The sequence below is a fragment of the Apostichopus japonicus genome, chromosome 3 (assembly GCF_037975245.1).
Source record: "Apostichopus japonicus isolate 1M-3 chromosome 3, ASM3797524v1, whole genome shotgun sequence".
Classification (NCBI taxonomy): Eukaryota; Metazoa; Echinodermata; class Holothuroidea; order Aspidochirotida; family Stichopodidae; genus Apostichopus; species Apostichopus japonicus.
In genome coordinates this window covers 6,630,045-6,653,155 of record NC_092563.1, presented here as the reverse complement: position 1 = coordinate 6,653,155, position 23,111 = coordinate 6,630,045, and the positions used below count along the sequence as shown (strand labels likewise).

Below are 23,111 nucleotides of genomic sequence, written 5' to 3'. Positions count from 1 at the left end.
ATCCTAAAATTGAAGAAAAATAAAGTTTTCCGCACAAGAATTTTTTCAGCGGAAAGTAATGTGCGGAAATTACCGTGTGCGAAGAACAACTGAAACCCATACCGCCATACCTTTCCGCTATTTGGTTTCGATCCTTTCCGCCATGGCGGAAACGTTCGAAACCCTATGGGGAAAGGTACATTTTAGGAATGGATTTTAACGTGGTGTACCAGAATGTATCAGTGAAACTTTACTTGAATCATGTGGAAGGATAGATACACCATCTTCAAATGTGACGGTTCGCTGGATAGACTGAATTGTAGTTAAGACAAGATTGGGGAATTGATACACTGTCTTTGGAGTAGCTGCAGAATACCCCGTTGGATACGTGATTGTTGTTTTGACGGAGACGAACAACGGCCAACGCAGTCTTATAATGTGCTTGAGTAGATGGCGCTATTATAGAATTGTTAAGATTATTGGACTTAGACATTTTTTCCCTTTTTTCGAATGTACAATGCATATAAGTGTAAAACGGGCGATATCCAACGGGGTACGTGGTCCATTTTGGTTTATGTTGCCGACAAACCAATGGACTACTCAGTCATTCTGTAAAGAAAAGTAAAGCCGGAAGATGTGGGTGACATTCAACGGGAACGTGTGGATCTGGGGCGACACCCAACGGGCTACGTAGTCAGAAGTGGTGGATTGGGAGTTGAAGTATTTAGTAGCGACGAACCAACAGGCTACGAGGTCAGAAGTTGTGAAATGTTGGTGACGAACCAACGGGTTACGAAGTCAGAAGTTCCCTAACCCTAACCCCTATCCCTAACCCTATCCCTATCCCTAACCATATCCCTAACCTTGTTTTTAAGTAAAACTACGAGCCAACGGGCTACGAAGTCATTCTTTCATCCACTTTAACCTCGTAGCCCGTAGCACCTAATTTGGTTAAGTTTCAATAACGCGGGGTATTCGACAGCTATGCCCTGTCTTTAATGTACAGATTGATTGAATAGTTTTATTTTTTAAGTTCATAAGAGCCGATACACTGTCGCCAAATATATGATAGTTGGTTGAATAAATCAAATTGAATTAGGCTGACTGTTTATTAAAAAGTCTGATTCTGATTGTCGATTTCAATGACCGATTTCGTGGGCCTATGTAGAGTGAAGCAAAGCAATACATTGCATAGGCCTATACAATGCACCCACAATAGTCCACAACTGATCTTGCATCTTAAAACGATGGTGGCCTAGATCATAGGCCTGTCCTAGTGACAATATTAGTATTTAGGCTAGCCATAGTACTAGTAGGTAGGAATGATGCTTCTTGCTACCTGAACTGTAGTTTTACTAGTGTTACTGTTAGACCTACTCTGGCTTAAGCCTAGCCGAGGCCTAACCTTAGTTAATGCACAGCTATAGTATAGGTGAAGGTTAACCTTAAGTTGCAGTTGTAAGATACATGAAACATAACACTACCTTCTGTCGATTCGTCCCCCATCTTTAGTGTCTGGAAACACCCACGGATGTGTGTGTTGTACTGGTATTTGCTTTTTCTCAAAAACGCTGTTCAGCCGCCTTTGCGCTCGTTTGTTATGAGTTTCTCCAGAAGCATAAAGTACAGCAATATGTATATAAATATAGTGCCTGTGTTCATGCCACAGTATATAATATTTTACATACAGAAGCGTACGACAGACACAACCTCGCTAGCTGTCTTGAAGTTTGATATAGCTGATCATTGGTTCCCGTATTGGCCACATGAAAACGTCAAAAAAAATCGCAAAGTGATCAAAGCAATCATAACAATGACTTTATCAACTAAATTTTGGCGTTCCTTTGGCAGATTGTTACTGCGAAGCAATCGAAACGAGCTTCTTTCAGAGTGTCCCAAACAACGGATAGCAAATGTAACTATATAACCCATCAGTTTAAGTGATACTGCAACAGCAGTAGAGTTATATACTAGTCATTGACCCCTAACGTTAGGGTCTAATGTTATGGCTAAGCCTAGGCTAATTACCGGTTAGTGTTAGTAAGTACTGTTTAGTGTTAGGCGACACTACAGAATCCTTGGGTCAATAGATTTCCCAAAACGAAAGTTAACATCGCCAAGGGATTGGCGCAAATCAAAACCATTCAGATATTTTTTAGTAGTTGGCTCGATTAGATTCCTAGTAACATCATAACTTGTAATCAAATTAGGCTAGGGCTTTCTTAGCCAATACAACTTACAAATACAAGTATAACTACCCTGGACATGTTATTGGTTTCGATGGTAATCGTAAACCTAGCTTCTGCAATTATAATGGCGTGTGTGTGTTTGTGACACCTTGCTTGTAAACAATATATCAAGAAAGGAAGCTAGTACAAATGTCATTCTTATTACACTAATGCCCCAAATTAGGTAGAAGAAGCCTATTGTTCTTTGAGAAGGTCAAAGATCATTTGAGCCTAGGTTACCAAATAAGTCAAAAAAAGAAAGCATCGATAACACAGTATCTCAAGAAGGGAAGTGTATACCAATATCATACTTAGTAGTAGTATGTGTACTTAGTAGTATGCCTCATATTGAGAGTAAGAAATCGAAGGTCATTGTGGTCAACAGAGGCTGAAACGTGAAAACCTTGTGTGCACGCTCTCTCCAAATGGGAAACGGGAACAACTTTCATACTTAGTACATTTATGTCCCATATTGTGTTTCAAACTCAATTGCTTTTTAGTGCAATGGCCATTTGAGGTCACCAGAGGTCAATCACACCCTTCTAGCAGTGCTAGCCTAGATTAGTTTGTGTTAAGAGTGTCTAGGCAATCCTCAAGTGAGGTCTTACAGAATAAACAATTCTCTTACTTATTCCTGTGGGGATTGGGGGGGGGGGGAGGAGAGGCAGGGAATGGGAACTGATTATTGGATATTGAATTTGATTTTTTTTTTTAATTTTTATGTTTGACTCCAAGTTATCAGCTTTGCCTGTTTGTATTTTCTAAATTCTGACTGAAGATAAGGCTATATAGGCCAATTTCTTGTTTCACCAAAGCCTTATTTCATAACCCAGTTTTAAACAATATGTATCATTCTTGAAGTGCAGTATGAAGTATGCTATGTAACATTGTTGAAATTGGCATTTTTCTGTCACTTTTGTAGATCTATATAAGGCCTTCCAGATTTGGGAGAAGGCTTGGTCTTGGTACTTTTCTGACGTCGACCCTCGTTGCTGCAAGAGGATTTTCTCTCTGGTCTAGTCCAACACAAACAGGTATTGTATCACAGTTTTCCCCAAAACATGACAGTTATGGGTCTTGGAAACAAAACTGGACAAGAAAAGGATAAAATACATAGCCATGACTCTGTATGGTTTTGGTTTCTTTCTGTAAAACACATTCAAAATTAAGCTATTATTTTGTTGTACAGGCCCAGAATTTCACAATTTTAGCCACATGCCATCCCATAAAATGTTTATTGCATAAAATCAAATTTCCCAATTCCACTTTTTCATTCATTGATGGAGGTGAAAGGAATCTGTGCGATGGTGACGGTATGTGTGCGTATTTGTATGTGACAATTCTTTATAAACACAATAACTCAAAAAGTTCATGGTGGATTAACTTCATGCTCGGTATGTGGATCCGTCTCATTGAGTTCAAGAACCCTATTATTTTCTGTTATGGCCAAAGATAATTTTAGGTCAACTGAGGTCAAAGTCTGAAAACCGTGTAGTAAAGATAACTCAAAGAGTATATCTTTGTTGAAGTTCATACCTGGTGTGTAGATTCTTCTCGGTGAGTAAAGTCTAATGAATTTGGTAGGGGTCAAAGGTCATCTGAGGTCAACAGAGGTCAAAGGCTGAAAACACTGTAAACATGATATCTCAAATTAATGTGCTGCTTGGTTGCAGGTCATACATAGTGTGTAGGTACCCATTGGTGAGTACAAGGATTCCATTGCAATTGGTGGATTTCAAAGGTCGTTTGAGGTCAGCAGGGCTCAAAACCTGAAAACTTTGTGTAAATGCTCACTTTGAAAGTATGGATTGGATGATTTTCATTTTGGTACGTATGATCTGCCGTATTGAGTACAAGAATCCTATACTCTTCTGTGAAGGGCAAAGGTCATTTGAGGTCAAAAAAGTTAAAAGTTGGTAAGCTTGCACCTGATAACTCACTTTGTTAAATTTCATTCTTAGGGAAACATAGGTTTGAAAACCGTAATGAAATTCTTACTTGATAAGCAGGCTGACATTTTTGCAAGAATCTTGCTGATCATGTAATCATTTAAAGTCAACAGTGTTACATATCTCAGTGCTATAATACATGTTCATTTCTACATCTTTCTTCCACAGAAACAGAACCTGTAGCAAGTGTACCATCCCCAGATGATCTGATCATAGAAGAAGCAGACAAACTCTACCATTCCTATGAAATCTTGCCCCTCTACAACCACCTCATTCAACATAAAGACACTAACAACGAAGACATTCTATGGAGGCTGGCCAGAGCGACCAGAGATGTAGCCAACATAGGGTCAACCTCGCCAGATGACAAGAAACGCTTAACGTATGAGGCTTTAGAGTTTGTGAAGAGGGCGCTAGATATAAACAGCACAAATTATGCTTGTCACAAGGTGAGGAGACACTTTATATGTATTCAACTGAGGTAATAGATATATGTTGACTGAATATCCACAGTGAGCATATTATTCACAGGGCATTTCTTAAAATTGTGGGTTATTGGGTTTTGTGAAGTTTTGGCAGAATTTTCCACTCTGTCCCATCTTCTTTCTGAAAAATGCTTCTTCTTGTGCAATGTTCATTGAACTTTGATGAACTATTGTAAAAGTAGTCTTTGGAGTGAAGGCAACGCAATTTGTTCAAGGTGTATACTGTTGAGGTCGAAGGTCATTTTGCTTTATGTCTCATGATCCGTTAAATGATAGAGTTGATATTGTCAATGGTAGCTTGGCTCATGACCAGCAGAAAGGTTGAGAACATTCTGAAGAGTTCAGAGGTCAACTTAAGTCATTAGAGGTCAAAGAAGTAATATTGCATAAACATGATATCTCAGACAGGAAAAGTTGCCAGACATTGTACTTGACATGTGGCTGACATTTGATGAGTATAAGAACCTTACAGTTTTTGGTGGAGGTCAAAGGTAATTTGTGATCATTCGAGGTCAGTGTATCAAATTTAATACAATTAGTATCAAAGTTTAATACTGTGTCATGGACAGAGTGTTTAGGCTAGTGAGCAGTTGCAGCATAACAAATGCAAGAAGAGTGGGGAAGTTTCAAGGTCAATAGAGGTCAAAAGGTGGAATACTTTGTAAAGACGATATCTCCAGAGACAAAGATTGCCAGATCTTACAGTTGACATGTGGCTGTCCTTTGATGAGCACAAGAAACAGTGCAACTCCCTGTTAGTCAAAACATGTTAGAAGGCTTCTTTTACATCAACTCATGGAAAGTAATCTAGTTTCCACTTGGAGGTGGCTCCCTTCAGAGAAATCCATTCAATTGGCCATCGGTATGTTTCGTTCTTGTGTTCAGTGCAAGATTTTTGAATAATATGTTCTCTCAAGGTTGAAAGCATTTAAGTATAAATGCAAGTCATAAGAATCTCAAATATGATTTTTTTTTCCATTTTTCTTCTTTTATTTCCCTTGTTTATTATCTACAGTGGTATGCAATCTGTTTGAGTGATGTTGGGGACTACGAAGGTGTCAAACAAAAAATTTCTAACGCATTCATCATCCGGGAGCACTTTGAGGTAAACAAGATTCGACAAATTTAACTATATAATATGCAAATGAATGTGAATGCAAATGTAACAAAGTGTGATTGAATTAATGTGCCCGTCAACTGTGCGTGTGTGAGGGTGTTAAGATTGTTTATGCGTGTGCTGGTTGGTGCATGTTGCTTGGGATGCGTGTGGTGCGTGATTTGTTTGAATGGTGCGTGTTGCAGGCGTTTCTTTAAATAGGGTTTGGATGGATTGGAAGGCAGTTATTACTTAGAGTTTATGCAGACAATGCGTGTTCTGTTATCTTGGTATTGCTTAGAGTCTGTAAAGACAAAACACATTCTTTTATCTTGGTGAGACTCCGTTGAATTTTGGCAACAAATACACTTCGATGTAGTGACAAATATAACCCCCCTTGACCGAACTATTTATTTATTTGTTACAGCATAATAACTTATGGTTTGTAATTAAAATCGGTAATTAAAATCGAGATTTCGATCAGGGACCCCAGGATAGCAAGTTCTTCGCTGTTTAATGATATTACCCCATTAACCATGCACCCCCTCTCTTGTATAGTAAACTTAGAAATTGACTTCTTCATTTTCAGTTTTGGTTTTCTACAGTATCGATTGGTGGGAAAGTGGACATTTCTCTCGTTATTTAAGCTAAATCTAGCCTAGGTAATAGAGGGTGTAGAACATGGGAGATACATCCTGTGGTCGCTGTGGTAACTGTCTTCTTTGTTGCTACTTTTCAGAAAGCCATCGAACTGAATCCTAAAGATGCTACATCTGTGCACCTTCTTGGCCTCTGGTACGTGTTATTGATATTAACTAGGTTTCAACAAGAAGAAAGTTGCCTCATATGTGTGAAGTCTCAATCTCCTTAGCTACCTCCTTAAATACCTCCTTAAATATCTCCTTAGATATCCTCTTACTCCTTGTGGAGTTTTCAGTTACATTTACAACCTTTCGATAGATTTATGACACGTCGTTATTATTGCTTGCTCCTTCTTACCGTTTTTTTTTTTAATTTTATTTTTTTACCCCTATCCCCTTCCAATTACACTGTCCCACCTATCTACAAACATCCTGAAACAAGTCAGTTACATCAATCTGAAAATATCAAAAGGAAGCTAAGAAATTAATTTGCAATTACCTCTGATATGAAGAGATAAATTATATCCCCATCTTCTTCACTTCTTTGTCAGGTGCTTTACGTTTGCCGATATGCCCTGGTATCAGTCCAAGATAGCTGCCGTGGTGTTTGCTACACCCCCAACCTCATCATATCAGGAGGTGAGTTGTCCCAGGCAATAACACTCTTCCGTTATAGCTTCTCCTTGGTAAGAAATCTCTGCAGTATTAGAAGGTATGGTTGTTCATGGTTTTTTCACATACAAAAGTCAAAGAGAAATCAGACAATGCAAGTCAGACAATTCAAATTTTGTGCTAGACAAACATATTCAGATATTTCTACCAGAAAATCTCATCCCATATCTTCTTCCTTGAGGTATCAGAGAAATTACCCTGAACCCCCCTCCAGGGTTTTCGTTAGTAGCGGGACCCAGGTCAAATGACCCGCTTACTGCACGTACATGACCCGGCTACTTTGCGACGCTCAAAAAAAAAAAAAATTTAAATTTAAAAAAAAAAAAAAAAAATGACGAAAAAAATCGAGAGGAATAAATACCCACAACCAGGTCAGGTGTGATTGAAACTGTCACAGCAGTTAACTGTTGGTAAAAACTAACAAAAAGTTGAACATTAGTAGTATGGTCGAGGAGATGAGGCCGAGGGGTGGGTGAGAGTAGAGGTAGGCGAAGGGCTTCTCTTGACATACAAATTGTTGCTCAACAGAGATAAAAGCTGAATAAAAAACAGAAGGTTCTATCACAGACCTAGTTGGGTATTTTTTGGCAGTAAAATCCTACTCACTTTGTAGGTACCGTAGACCTATTATCATTTTGTTATGATCGCACTTCATTTAATGCAGCAAGTGCGTCACACCCTTGCTAAGTTCGGTTCAGTGGCATAGCTACCTCCCTAGGCTCCATGACCCGAGTGTTAATAAAAAAATTCAGGAGAAAAAAGAAAAATAGGACAGAAGAAAGGGGTAATTGGGAGGGGGCAATATCATTGACCAAACAACTGTATATTGCACCATTTTGCATCTAGAGACTTTTTAAATTGCAATTTTTTGGCAAAGGGGAGGGGGACCCCTCCCCTTAGACCCCTCCCCCATGTCCGCGTACAGACAGTCCTGCCTACTTTTCAACTTGACCCACTTACTTCATTTCTTAACAAAAACCCTGCCCTCTCCCTCCCCTTACCCATCTCCCTCTTTTCTTCTATCCTGTTCCTCTCCCTTCCTCCCAGTTCATTTCGACTCCTACATATCCTTAAATATACATTATGTTATAGTTTCTCATATTTTACTGGAAAACTTGCTGTATGTCTTTTGAAAATGTTTATTTGCTGTGTTGTTCACATGAGTACTAACTGTTTATTTGCTGTGTAGGTCACATCAGTACTAACTGTTTATTTGCTGTGTAGGTCACATCAGTACTAACTGTTTATTTGCTGTGTAGGTCACATGAGTACTAACTGTTTATTTGCTGTGTTGGTAAATACTAACTGTGCACACTGAAAGCTATATTTTAACCATCATGTTTTCTACATTTCAGGCACTGGAGAAGTTCTTGAAAGCTGAAGAAAGTAAGTAGACAAGATTCTCAATTTGAAAAAAGAAAGGTTCTCATGATTTGAGGGAAATTCCTCTGAAATTCAATCAGTTTCCATCATGACAGGACTCATACTAAACTGCATAAATGTGGTCAATATCTATACGTTGTCGGCATAATTACATTCAGAATTATTTACGTTGCATGATTTCGTGTCGATTGAACATTGGTTGTGTCTTGCAAGAGCCAAAAAAAAAAAAAATACCCGAAAAAAAAAAAATGGAAGGTATGAAAATCTTGAAATGTTTAATTTTTCAGGAAGTTGGATGCTAGTAAAATTATCGAATGTTTTCTGTCTGTTTCTTTGTATCGTAGTCGATCCAAACTTTTACAGCAAGAATTTCTTGATGATCGGGAAGACATATTTAAAACAAGGAAACACCAAAATGGCTCTCCTGTACCTGACCAAAGCCAGGGATGCTCCAGCTAGAAAAGAAGAAGAATATCAGGTGAGAAAAGATTGATTGTTAGAAGTAGCGGTTTGATGAATTGATAGGCAACACTGGGCTTTGATATGATAAAAGTACTGTAAGAAGAGTGTTAAAGTGGAATCAGTTACTACTGAGGACTAGGAATTTTAGAACTACCAGAGGATGCTTTTAGTAGGATCAACTTTTCATATTCGTCTGTGGTTTGAACGATAAGTTAGGTAAGATTGCTGCAAACTTGAGATCGGGTACTAAAAAACAAGGGAAACGTCCCCTTCTCTGAAGTGAAATGTATTCGGAATATGTGGCTTCAATTGTATTGAAATGTAATCAGGTACTCTAAAGGCATGTATGAAGTAAGAAAAGGAAGAAAAATATATGGCATACTGTTAGTTTTCTTCCTAAAGTAGAGACCCGATAGAAACATAGAATAACTTCTCGTTCAAAATGTAAAGGAAATATCAAATTTGTAATAATTCTTACAAATATTTCACAAATGTCATCTTCCTTTTCCAATTACTCACAGACGAGGAAAGAAGCAATTGAAATTTTGAAAGGTGTTAAAGTCAAGTCCTGAGAGCTCCTTCCCCAACAGCCCTGCACCTTGGAATTTTAGAGGTATCAATGGATTTGATCTGCATTTCTGTCGTCGGTGGAGCTGTAGCGCCCTGAGTATTTCTTGCTCAGTTTTGTTCCAATGTACGAGGAAGAAAATAAAAATGGTTTTAGTAGAGATACATGTCTGGATCGTTATATGTGGAACTAAATATGATGACAGAGGTGCAAATCAGAAGAGCAGGAATTATTTGCAAAAGCAGGGAAAGTAAAACAGGATCAGTCAGTTACGATTGTTTTTGATATAAAACCATGATTCAGTTCACGTTAGAGTTATATGTTTTGAAGCATGAAATTAACAGAGTTCTCCTGTCTCATGCGAAACAAATGAAGAGTCTAAAATGTGGAGAAAAGAGGGCCTATCCTTTGGTTTGTACTGTATTCACTATTTTGTACCATTCTCTTTATTGAAACTTCTTCATTAAAGTTACTTCTTCTTTTGGTTAAAAATTCTGTCTGTTTCAAAAAGGCATGAAAAAGTCAAAATTTGTGGATTTTTAAGGGTATCAGCAGTTTTATCTGCACGTCTGTCGTCGGCGGAGCTTTAGCGCCCTCAGATTTCCTTGTTCAGTTTTGTTGCTATGTACGAAGAAGAAAATAAAAATTGTTTTAGTAGAGATACATGTCTGGATTGTTCCATCTGGAACTAAATATTATAACATAGGTGTGACCAGAAGAGCAGGAATTATTTGCAAAAGCAGGGAAAGTAAAACAGGGTCAGTGAGTTACGATTGTTTGATATCAACCGCTGGTTCAGTTCACGTTAGAGTTATATGTTTAGATGCATGAAATTTACAGATTGCTCCTGTCTCATGCAAAACAAATATAGAGTCTAAAAGAGGGCCTATCCTTTGATGGTTAGTACTGTATTCACTATTTTGTACCATTCTCTTTATTGAAAATTCTTCATTAAAGTTATACTTCTTCTTTTGGTTAAAAATTCTGTCTGCTTCCAAAAGTCAGGAAGAGTAAGCTTCATAACGTTGTTTTGCTCTGATTGTACATGTGGTTATTTTAATGTACGGAAAATGATTTTTATTGCCAGCTGTAATTCTTGCTTGGGTTTTGACAATCTTGTACTATTTAATTAGCGTGTTTTGAGCCCCATCAAAAAAATATGTGAATTTAATCATGAACAATCATTACACAAATGTGTATTATGTGAATCATTTTGACTGACTGAAGAAGCATTTAGTGCCATTTCAGTTTTCAAACAAGCTTAATGTTTGATTTATTTGTTGATATAATAAATAAAATAAAAATTGGTGGATTTTATGCCAAGTTACAAACCAGGAAATGAGAATTATACTCTTCAACAAAATTTACAAAATTGTATTCATTATTCACAGGCAAAAAGCAAAGAACCACTTTTCAGGCACAGAATGTGTCTAGGTTACTGAGATTATGCAGTGCATGGGAACTGCCCCTTCCTTTTATCTTCCCCACTATTCACCATCCCCACCTAATTTGCCAACCACTACCAAGAAAACCAAGAATATTTATGTCACTTACAATGGAAAAGTGAAAATAAAAATGTGTTGCATTGATGAAATATATTAAATACTGAAATTGCATATCATGATTTTGGGCATTTAAGACAATGTTGTGCTATACCAGTGTTTCTATTATGAGTAAACATTTATCAATGCAGATAAAATAATATGTATTAGGAGTGTTTGCCTCTGGTTCAATAAACTTTGTTTGTCTATGAAGAGTATTAATTGTGTGTCTTTTTTTTTTTAAATTTACAAACCATTAGTCAAAAGATGTGTCAGAGTTACAATTTAACTTCTAAATCTTTAATTTCCATTGGGGGGGGGGGGGGTGACGGGAAGGGAAGGATCAAGGATACCACACCCCTTTATGTGATTGTTGGCTTTAACGACACCTGATCTCCCTCCTTTATTATAAATCCTGTACCTCCCATCTTACCCTTCCATAAAGGTTCATGTCCCTACCTAGATCAGTTGGAAGGAAATTGAGAATTTCCTAACATGTCCTCCCCTCCTTCCCCTGACCGCCTCTACCCCCCCCCCCCCCAGCATTCAGTTCTTTTCCATGCTACTGCTTATACATTAATCATAGGTTGAATACTTAATACCTCAATTGTAGATACCCAATGAAAAATTTATGCAAGAACACCAACCAACCTGTCTTACATACCCAAAAGTGGGATTTACAATTTTTGATCCCTAAAGTCAAGAGATTAGACAATTAAGAACATGGAGAATTGTGCAAATTGAAAGAAATGCGCCGATATGCCTCAAAAAAGAACAAAGACATCATGGGGGTTTCATATAGCCTACGTCACCTCCTCAGTAACCTATATGGAACACGAGCATACTGGCATTTCAATCAAGTATTTGCCGAACGAAAGATTGGACTTTACATGGGGTGTTACTAAAACGAATGACAATTGCGTTACATATAACGAATGGCAATATGTTGTACACACTAAAAAATTGCGTTGACTAAAACGAATGACAGCACAGACATTTGCTTCAACCGGATATCACAGTTCAGACTTCGTGGGTATATTAAAGCCACGCAAAAATGTCGGAAAATCGGAGTTAAATCGCAAAATCCGAGTTGACATTTGCGACTGTGACCGGTGTTTTCGGAAATTCTTGAGCAAGATGTTTGACTTGCCCTGTGGGATTTTACCCCAACTTAGGGGAATTAAAAAAATTTGTTGCTGTAAAAAAAGTATTGTTTTTATTACCCCCTCCCCCAAGGCAAGGGGTCGGTCGCCCCCTGGCGGAGGTTCTTATTCTTCTGACCACCGTCCTTCGTTGTCATTCGCTGTCATTCGCGAATGATAATTAACCCTGTACAAATTTGTCATTCGCTGTCATTCGTTTTAGTTTGTCCTTCTACACAGGGGCGGCGATTTGTTTCAAATATTGGGGGACATTTGCTTGGATGCAGGCGAATTACTATCAAAGCGGAGCGCCACCATTGGTTGGCGCGCAGCGTACAAGAAAATTTCTGGTTTTGATAGCCCCCCAGATTACCGGAAATGGCCCTTCTCCGGCTTTAAAATGACCAACCAGATGTACAATTTTGCCTGAGAACCAAGTTTTTCCCAATAGTTTTTTTTTTCCAATCATAACTTTTTTTCAAGATATATATATATATATATATATATATATATATATATATATATATATATATATTTATATATATATGCTTGCTACAGCCCTATTTTCCTTTTTTATCGGCAAACCAAATTTCATTACGGATGCGGTCCGTCTAGCTATTCATTTCGGAAAAAAAAGTAAAAACTACTTTCGATCATATATACTAGTAACAAATTGGGAAGTTAGCAAGTTAGCAAGGCGCCTTGCGGGGAATTTGCCAAGGGATGGACAAAGATTGTAGGCAAATAATCTAAGCGTAGCGCCACCATAAGTTGGCGCAAAGCGCAAAAGAAAATTTTGGCCGAAAATGCCTCCAAGATCGCTGGAAATGGCACTTCTCAGGCCTTGTAAGTTGCATCTAAGCATTTTCTATTTTGAAATTACTAGCGATATCATAAAAAAATACAAAAAATATGCTTAAAAAAAAAAATATGCCACCCAATATCTGGGGGGATATTAGATACTATATCCCCCACCTAAAATATTGGGGGGACATGTCCCCCCGTCACCCCCCCCCCAATGATCGCCGCCAATGCTTTTAAATGTTCCTAACGTGGCACATGTCTGATTTAAGAAGTGCAATTAGAAGGGGGGGGGGGGGAGGAGTAGGCCTAACCATCAAGACGGTTTACATGTCTGTGAAGTCACTTCTTTTCGGAAACCATATTTTGCATCTTGATAATATGTAACTGGGCGTGGTAAGGGGGTGTGGGATCGACTGCAAGTCAATGTGACGAACTGCAACTGCATTGACCTTCAGTTTGAAAGGGCTGGTGTAATTCGACCTATCATGGATAATATATTTCCGTTGTTACCTAGTGGCTCAATGCGCTATTTTTCTGAGGTTATTCGCCCCCTACTACGCCGTAATATTTTCCTCGAAATTTTATAATTGGTATAATCACCTTCTGGTGATTAGAAAGGCCCGGTATGTCCTCATCAAACTTTAGCGTCATACACAGCCGAAAAACGTGTGCTACTAATTTGCATATAACGGACAATCTGCCGTTACGTCTGGGTTTAAAGGTTCTTTGTACATCTATTATCCGCCCGACATCGATCGAACTGCCTCTTATTCCAACGATGACCATTTAGCCGAAAGCAGTGGTCACTCCTATTAAAACCATGATAAATTGAGATCATGTTATCGAGCTAATGAAGAAAGTGGTGTTTGATCTTGGACAATAGTCGAAAATGTCGCATATTTCCAATGAGCTTGTGGCCTGGTGCATGGGGGTATGTTCTGGGTCTTGTTCACCTAGCAATTTACTCTAAGCTAGCTAATGTGACGAATCTGGTCACAAATTATTATGTCCTTTATTCTTGGCCATCGTAAAAGAACACTACCCCATTGAAATCAATCGACGATTTTTTTACTACGTTAGGGTCAGTTACACTGTTACTCTACGTTAGGCGTTCATCGTCCATTCTGGAAATTACTTTATGGAACTTAGTTGACTTGCCGGCTTCCCGATTCTAGTATGCCGTAATGTGCAGAATGATTCGATGGTGAGATGACAAGAAGCTTTTAAGGTTTTTATAGCATTCTACTGTCAAATCGCATTCGGTAAGTGGAACACGATGAAAATGTTTTCACAGTGTGGGGGAACTACGTTAGGCTGCCCTACGTCCAAAATCAGCTGATCAATGAAATTGTGTCGGTACACTTACTGTGGTGAAAGTTACGTTAGTGATAGTCAGAACGTAACAACACTTTCTAGTTTTGTCACTAGCTTTCAGATTGTTAAATGAAACTTGTTACTACTACTCATAATATTTTCTTTTGCTGTTACCTGCTGCGGTCCTCCTTTCTGAAGGTAGCCGGTTTCACTCAGTTAGCCTAGCCTAGGTTAGAAATCTAAGTTAAAGGTACAGTAAGTTAGGCCTAATGTTAATTGTAGCCTAACATTAGGCTCACTTATTTGTATTAAACTGTACAGATTGATAAAGTGTTTGCCTTGCACAACCTATGTATCTACTTATCCTGTGTATATTGCTACTTATCCTGTGTATATCCTGTGCATATTGGTATGCATATGAACTATAGTGCCAAGGTAAGGACATGATCATTTTTTTTATCTATTCTAATCCAACCATGTATTTCATGAAAAATAAACAAGTGCAAACTAACCCAGCAGCATTACTAGGTCATGGCTGTCTAAATCTTACAATGACTTTTAAATGTGATTCAGGCTTGAGGCTACTCAAATTCCAAATCTTGTAGTGACAATGTAGGATACTCCCCAACAGATTATTCAGGCCATTTGAATAGTTATCGGTCTGCGTGTTAACAATGGAATGTGTTGTCAAACTAAAAAGAAGAAGCAAATCCAGTACTGGAAATATCAAGGTGTAAAAGTCATACAAGGAGAGGTCGTTGCTTTTTCACTTAATGACTTCATAGTGCCATAAGTAGATAAAAGTTTTTACCTATCCTACATTTGCTAACCCATCTCTTCTATTACAGAAAATGCACAGAAACACGCACACAACAACGCACACACACAAGCATACACAATAAACATGAAAGGCATTTAAGACTCGCCCCAAACCACGTGTCGCCCTCTGAAAAGTTAACTTTCCGTTGCTTGCAAGGGAATTTTTCTTCTTGTCGCTACAAAATGCAGACAGTAATGAAACGTAAAACCTTGTTATCTTTTATCTAGACCTGCTATGTACACTGTGTTGTGGGTAGTGACCGTAGCTGTATCTATTGACTGTACACTAGTGTCTTATTACAGACGGTAGCAAGCTGTGTGTGTATTTTCTGGGATCGACGGTGGTGTCTAACACTTCTGTTACACCTCATTCAAAACTAGGTCAGATTACCGGCATGAGACTTTCTTTGTATGCGAGTCTTCACCCTTTAAGTGCAAAGGATGATACAGTACTTAGCATGCTGTCATATGCCCAGAAGGCTATAAATATTAGTTTGACAACATTTATTGTTATTTAAAGTTATATTGAAATTTTGAATTCAGAATCAAATAAAAGGTTTTCATTAATTGCTGCAAAGTCTAATATTAAGCAAACCTCTTCCCATTGTACTTGTCAGTGCCCAAAAGTGAACTATCTAGTCTCTTTACCGTGTCCGTATGCACCATTTTTTTAGGTCAGTTAATAATATTTGCTCAGGGTTAATTGAGTGAAATAATTTAACAGTGCCAGTTTCCCCCTTTTATCTGGTTTTAACTCATTACAACAAGCACTTTGAATAATCCAAATCTCTGTCATAAAAATGTTCCCACCTAAACATATAAATATTGCAATGCCAGTCTCCCCAATTTCCCAAAGTGTTCAAACCTGCAATGGACTTGATCTTGGCGTTGAATGCGCAAAGTACATTTTTCTAGCATGTTTAGTGCTAACAGTACTCTTATTTGGCTTAGTGCTACCCATCGACCAGATTCTCTATTCCCAATAACGGCCAGAAAAAATTCATCTTAGAAAAGCAAGAAAAACAAGAACATGCCTCATATTAGATACAAACATGAAACATGCCTCCCCAGTGTTTGAGACTAAATGAGGCCCTTCATTATGTTTTTATACTTCGCTCTTTCTGCATTGTGAAATGCATTATAAAGGTACTGTATATAGCATGTACCAGCAGGAATAAAAGTTAGTACATGTATGAGAGCCACCATTCCTGAAATGAAATAAATAAGTAGGTCTTGAGAATCATGCTCTAACCTCATGGGTGGGCAACCTTTTTGAATGAATGGGTCAGATATAAGGATTAAGGAGTGAAAACTTGACTGGGCCGCACCAACCAACAACATGCCGTTGATTTCAAACCTATGATTCTGAGGACTTTCAAGCAATAGGTGTATTCAATCTGTATTCCTAATCTGTATTCACAAAACAATTTCAATACAGTACAGTTGATAGTTAATGGGGATAATAGGCTTACCTGACAGCATCATTAGTGCCGATAAATTCTAAGCTGCTAGCTTGTTTTTTGTGATGATGTAAAATAGATTGATTTTTTTCTTTTTCTTGAGACATCTCACAGGCTGCAAAAAACTCACTGGCGGGCCGCATGTGGCCCGCAGGCCATAGGTTGCCCACCCCAGCTCAAACCTAAGAAATTTTGGAGTATCAACAGATCTCCGTCTCTGAACAAAATAAGTTGCGATCCATTATTTTTTTACGTCACAAAAATTCTACAGTTTTGTCTCGTTCAGATTCGAAACTTGAATTATAAAGAGATGTGATAGGAATCTATACATGAAGCACATTTAATATTTACGATCCAGAACACTTGTACCAAAGGAATATATATTTTCTTTCTTATTCCATTGTTTCATGTTCAATTTAAGTGCAGCATTAATTATCATAGTTTCCTTCCTACCAGGAAATAACATATATTTGACATATCTTGTCAGACAGTTTGCAAGTTTTTTTCTTAATCCCTAAAAGGAAGGAAAATGAGCTGTAATGCAATATGTGTTAAGTGTGTAGGCATCATTGGTTTTATTATATTCAAAGTGAAAGATAATTATTCTCGACTTCAAGCGCCTGTGTAAAGCTGTTTCTTGCGGAAACGATAAAATGGGGACTAAAATTATCTGTCCCTATGATATTATGTCGATTTTAATATACATACATATTCTACCAATTGAGTGATAGGGTTGAAAGGGAATTTTCTGGGAAAGAAATTGTTCAAACAAATTTCTTGAAGGAACTGCATGTCACTCAACTTCATGCATTGAAAGAATGCAAGAAGGTGTGTAAAATATTTGTGGTTTTACACCTTGTGGTTTGTTTGATTTAGCATTCATGTAGGGGCTGCAGATTAATTTTATAAAGTGTACAAACTCCCATTGACAAAATCATATCCTTTTCTGTTCTTTTTGACACTGTTTTTTTTTTTTTTTGCTGTTTTATTTTTTACAGGTGGGGTGTTTCTGGCTTTGAAGAGGACTATTTGCTGATCCAAGATGACCAGAAGATGGCCGACTAGCCCACCTCTGTTTCATCTGATGACTCTTATTTCTAATGGGCAACAACGGAAGTGCTTTACCAGCTCAGACCACATCCACCTCATCTCGTTTGATAGCATCCACAAGCAGCAGCAACAGCAGAGTTCAGGCATCTGAGAGATTATCACCTCCCAAAAATGGTCACGAAGGGAGCTGTTCCAGCAGGGATGAGAATTTCAACGAACCAAAGTCGCTCTGTCAAAATTTGCCTTTAGTCCAGTCATCACAGTTACAGATATCGGATCATGATGTAGTCGGTAGGAATCACAGTGCCCGACAACAACAACAACAAACTCGAGTAGCAGCTGACTTTTTAAAGAAAGATGACAGATCATCGAATCTGTCCGCCTCAAACGTTTCAATGTCACAGGATCCAAGACCGTTAGCAAGTATCATGACCCCGGTAACATTGCCCGCGCCCTCCTCGGCTCCCTCCATAACCACGACGGGAGTCACGTACACGCCGTACGTCGGCTCGTATCAGCCCCCCTTGGTCATGCCACAATTTCCAAATTACTTACCGGTCGGCCCCCCTCTGGGGGCCAGATACCCCGGGGTCGAGTCCTACTCTGCCATGCTGGCCAACATAGGAACTCAGTTTCAGTTAGCTCAGGAGCAGAGTCACCTGATGCACCAGTCGTATATACCGAGTGGATACATCACATTGGCAGGTCCACATGTATCTATGCCTCCAGTACTATTACCAGCAGCTTCACAAGAGCAGCAAGTCTCTAGGGACAGAGGGATCCCTACGGTCACCAAGACCAGTAGCCAGGTATCCCTCGGTGGACCGACAGGTCACAGACAACCTGCGTATAGAACTCACGAGTTATTGCACACCAAAGTGGATCTGCCCCACCACACCGTGGGGGATCGACTTCCCGCGGTGCACAGTCTCTACCAGGACACCCACACGGTGAAAGTGGACGGGACGTACATACCTGCTGCACCGAGCTCCGCCAATTCGGCTCTGCCAAGGAGGAGCTCAGATCTAGGGAGGCTGCCGAGGGAGGGCACCCAACGTATGATACCGTCTCTGGATGCTGTGTTAGGTAAGACAGCCTATCCCCAACATGCGAGCGGACCGGGCGGCGTCAAGGTAGAGTTACCGCCACCCACCATCGGTATTCATATAGGAACCAGACCTAGTAACCTACCGCACCATAACATGGCAATCGTGCCTCCTCTTAAGCCTAAGTCAAACGTTTACATGGATAGTGGTGAGTCCTCCAAAGTGGTTCCATCTTCACTAAGTGCTCCGATGACGTGCATCGGCGACACGTTCGCCAGCAGCGGTGTGGCTCCCTACCACAAACACAAGTCAGCTGCGAGACACTCTGCGACTCTCGGTCGCACGGAGCAGGCTCCATCTTCTTTCTCGTCTTCTTCTTCTTCTTCTTCTGTCTCTCAAGTAAGACCGTTCGCGGAGCCGAGCGCCAAGCCGACGTTTCCCTTCGCTAGTAGCAAGTCCGTCGACAGCCACTTCGACAGATACGGTGACAGAGGCAATAACGGTTCGGGGACGAAACCGTGGGCGACCAATCCCTCAAACGGGAATATCCAGGAGGCATTCCAAGCGAAAGAGAGACAATTAAACGAGGGACAAGCGCATGCGGTGGATCCAACGTTAGAGCGAGCCGGGTCTTCTCAATCACCCGGCCCGAGAGACAGGCAAAATGTGCAATCATCTCGACCTATCTTGACCGCACAAGCGCCCCCTCCCATGGCCAACGTACCTTCCTACTTCACCAGAGGTTCTATCATACAGCTAGCGAGCGGTGATCTGAAGCGAGTGGAGGAACTCCATACGGAAGATTTCATATCAAGTGCCCAAACGACGGACGGTCTAAAGATCGATTCGAGTACGGTGTCTAGAATCGAAGAAGACTCGGAGAGGAATGTCGCTAACATAAGCTTCTTGGTCGGTGAACACAAAGCTCAGGTCTGTGGAGGGTTTGGCTTTTCATTCATTTATTCGTTCAGTAATTATATATATATTCGAAGATTTTAGTAAAATGTCAGTACAGATGTAGATGCAATGTATGTTAATTATGTCAGTACAAATGTCAGTGTCTCATGAAGAAAATGTTCAGAATCTTTCATCTAAACAAATTCAAACTTTACAGCAAGCGAAATTTAAAGACCCGTCGAGTACATAGTTTTCTGAAACAGACAGATTCCTCAATGGATCTTCTGGTCGACAGTTTCTATTTTAGCAAGTATATATATCCTCTACTTGTGGATCAAAGAATACATTATCAAATGGCTATTAACAAACTTCTATGTTATGCAATCTTGTACTCAGGAACTGTAGTATATTACAAGACACAAAATTATTCAGGGACTTCTATAAATGCAAACACAAAATTTGAAAGCTAAACTACATGTGAATAGTAACCTTAATCTGAACATAACAAAAATTGTGGGGAAGCTCATTTTTGCATATTTATTCTGATTTTATGCATAACAGTTTATTCATATCATAATTATTCATATCATAAAAGTGTCCCCTGGTCTTCGACAGGTGACGGTGGAAGCTCGTCTGGACCATCCTTTCTTTGTTTACGGACAAGGGTGGTCATCGGTGAACCCAGAAGTCTCCCAGAAGTGCTACTCTCTAGACTGTCAAACGTTAGCGGTGGGAGACGTGTGTGTCTCTCTGACCGTCATGGAAAGAGTTCCTTCCCCTAACTCTAGGAGGCCTCCTCCTCATCTTGGTTCAGATGGGAGCACAGCTTCCTCTCACCACGTCACAAACTCTCCAAAGAAGAAGAGACAGAGGTTTCAGGAGACCCGCACAGCACATTTTGAAGAGACTCTGGAGGATAACAAATTCTCTCCAAAAGTGACGACGCTGCCGAGATCGTCCACTGTGAAGAGCCTGTCGGTCGACCAACAGAGAACTTTAGTTTATCCCGAGACGACGTCACATTCCGAAGGAATCGTCACGGATCAAAACAGGAACGTGATTTCGAGTCAGGCGGCACCCGAACAGACGAAGATGCCGGAACGTAAGGAACACGAGAGGTGGAACCAACCGCCGAAGAGAAGGTGGTCGGATCCGATCAAGTGTTCGCAGACCGTGGCCCCACAGAGCAAGGAGAGTCTACCCAACGCACCCCATCCGACATCTCTGGCCCGATTGACAGAGGAAAACTGACCAGGTTGGCACCCGTAAGTTCAAACCATTTGCTGCCGTTTAGTGTTTGAGAGGACAGTAGAGATAAGATGGCACAATGCGATCAAGCACACAGCCACAAAATAATCTGCTACTACCCAAGTTGCTAATTTTGCCAAACAGGTGTTTGTAGAACCGTAGAAGTGCTTTGGGAATACAGACCGTTAGTTTAAATTCATACAGGGTTTATACACTAATAAACAAGATAACACCAAAACAATATCATGTTCTCAAGGTTATGCCAGGTTGGTTTAAGATGGGACAAAAAAAATGATCACTCTGAACATTTTGTAGCATATTTGAATTTCAAATTCAAGCTAGTGGTGGAGGATGAGGGGAGGGGTGGGGAGGGGGTCGTGGGTAAATAGCTCATAAACCACACCAGCTACAGGCCTTTCAATATGAATACAAATGGTGGTGGGAAGACTTTGAACATTTACATCACTTGATCAGTGAAGGATGCTGTGTGCAGATGAGGCATGGAACATTTACATCACTTTAGACCAGGCAATAGTTAAAGTCACCTTCATAGAGGAAAAAAGTTGATTAATTAAGAAGAAAAAATCTGCAATTTGTTGTCTACTGCTTACATGACATCATAGTGTAAATGATTGTACAATCTTCTTTTTAAGTTTCTTGTTGATATTACACTTTGAGAATACAGGCTTGACTTTATGACATGGTTTGAATCTAATTTGCATGAGAAGACTATGGAATGACTTTATTTTGGAGATGCGTTTAATTAAAACTATTTTCGGTAGTACAAGGACAAATCTCTTTTTGTTTTTGGCTATCAATCATTCCAAGAAACACCACAACATTGTATCATTGCATTATGACTTGAGCCCCTGAGGTAAAGTGGCTCGAACAATAGGGCAAAAGTCGATCCCTCTTAGAAATATTTCACTGGCTCTATTTTTATTATAACTCAATTTACTCAACTCAAATCAGCAAAACTTACTGGCAGTGACTCGGCTCTGTGGTGAAAGGGGGAGACTAGTTGCAAGTCTGTAAAAAAATTTTTTTTTTTTTAAAGTTGTTGACCTTTGACCTGCTCTTGATTTTAACTCTTCGTCTTATTTCTCTTCTTATCTTCTTCAGAGGGACAAATTTACAGAAGGAAAAGTCAAAGAATCGTTTCTCGTTACCATGACATCATCAAGTGACCACTTTGGAGAATTTTTTTTCTTTTCCTTTTTTTAGTCGTATTTTGATACCAGTCAGCTGCTTAGAAATATTCGGTTTGTGTCGTTCCTCTTATCATTTATTATTATTATTATTATTATTATGATTATTATTATTATTATCATTATTATGTGTGATTCATAGTGTGTTGTCGTTCTTCATTAGTTTAGATGAAAATCAGTTTGAGCCTTTTGTATCGTGTAGACTCTGCAAGCATGCTCATGCGTTTGATGGATGCATACTTCGCTAATTCATAACAAGGTACATATTATTGCATGGGAATTGAAAATCATGTAGGTTAGCCCAGAAACTGAAAAAAAAAAACTGAAAAGGAAAGGATGAACCAGCACACCAAAATAATAATATTTACTAAAAGAAGAAGCTTTGGTTACATTGAAACTGCACTTAGACTTTTGTATAATTCTGTGATAGTGTTTCAGAGGTGAGATCGTTCAGGTTCGGACATCTCCAAACCAGTCTACTTTCTACATCAGTTTTGCTGCCTTACTGGCTGTCTGCTGTATCAGGCCCACAATCTGTACTAGAAATTTTACCAGAAGATAGAATTTGGCCCCCCACCCCCTCCCCCACCCCCTCCCCCACCCCCTGCACCCAAAAAGGAAAAAAAACAAGATCACTCTATAGATCATCTGTAACATAAACGCCTTAAAATAAAATAGTGATTTTTTGGGGGGGGGGGGGGGATGTCGCTGAAAATTTTAGCTTATGAAGGTAGCTGTGGTTAACTTTTTATTTATTTTTATAGTTTTGATTCTCATGATGCTGCGGTTTGTAATAAATTTCATATTTTTTAATTTTTTTTTATATGAAAGCTGTTTCTGTCATCAACTGCTAATAATTAGTTTTTTTTTATTGTTTGTTGCATCTATGGGTGAAGTATAGCATATGTATCAGAGTAGCTATTTCCCATCAGGTTAATAATCCAATTTATCAGTGATCTGAGGCATTTTAGCCTATTTAATGGCATACAGTATTAAGTCGACAATGCTATAAACGCACAAACGGTATGTTAAAAGAAATTAGAATGGAATTAGCCACACTCTCTCTGGATTGGCTGTGTGATACAGTTTTTTGGCCTTCTACTGTAGGTTCCTCCTTTT

The 23,111-nt window shown here is 39.3% G+C and overlaps 3 protein-coding genes and 1 long non-coding RNA gene across 6 annotated transcripts in view; 2 read left to right on the top strand and 2 right to left on the bottom strand.

The window, feature by feature from the left end:
• Positions 1-1,603, bottom strand: part of LOC139961573 (E3 ubiquitin-protein ligase MARCHF6-like) — a 34,822-nt gene extending 33,219 nt beyond the window's left edge. Inside the window, exon 1 of the mRNA XM_071960876.1 lies at positions 1,464-1,603. Coding sequence (XP_071816977.1) covers positions 1,464-1,485 — 22 coding nt within the window. The 5' untranslated portion in view covers positions 1,486-1,603. The remainder of the gene's footprint in view (positions 1-1,463) is intronic.
• LOC139961651 (regulator of microtubule dynamics protein 1-like) lies at positions 1,511-11,222 on the top strand. The gene is made up of 9 exons (XM_071961015.1): positions 1,511-1,894; positions 3,130-3,241; positions 4,325-4,605; positions 5,657-5,746; positions 6,477-6,532; positions 6,930-7,017; positions 8,406-8,436; positions 8,778-8,911; positions 9,417-11,222. The coding sequence occupies exons 1-9, from the start codon at positions 1,511-1,513 to the stop codon at positions 9,465-9,467; spliced, it is 1,227 nt and encodes a 408-aa protein (XP_071817116.1). The 3' UTR covers positions 9,468-11,222.
• Positions 3,248-17,001, bottom strand: LOC139961715 (uncharacterized). The gene is made up of 3 exons (XR_011790968.1): positions 16,556-17,001; positions 6,878-7,075; positions 3,248-3,837 (listed from the first exon to the last, which is right to left on the bottom strand). It is a non-coding gene; the product is annotated as an uncharacterized lncRNA (long non-coding RNA).
• LOC139961580 (uncharacterized) lies at positions 13,972-22,597 on the top strand. 3 transcript variants are annotated; one of them, XM_071960897.1, is made up of 4 exons: positions 13,972-14,154; positions 17,542-19,569; positions 20,152-20,801; positions 21,907-22,597. In XM_071960897.1, the coding sequence occupies exons 2-3, from the start codon at positions 17,644-17,646 to the stop codon at positions 20,785-20,787; spliced, it is 2,562 nt and encodes an 853-aa protein (XP_071816998.1). In that variant the 5' UTR covers positions 13,972-14,154; positions 17,542-17,643; the 3' UTR covers positions 20,788-20,801; positions 21,907-22,597. The 3 variants fall into 3 exon arrangements, with proteins under 3 accessions (XP_071816998.1, XP_071816990.1, XP_071817006.1); XM_071960889.1 differs by having other exon boundaries at positions 13,972-14,212; XM_071960905.1 differs by lacking the exon at positions 13,972-14,154 and adding an exon at positions 17,226-17,371.
• The last annotated feature ends 514 nt before the right edge of the window (positions 22,598-23,111 follow it).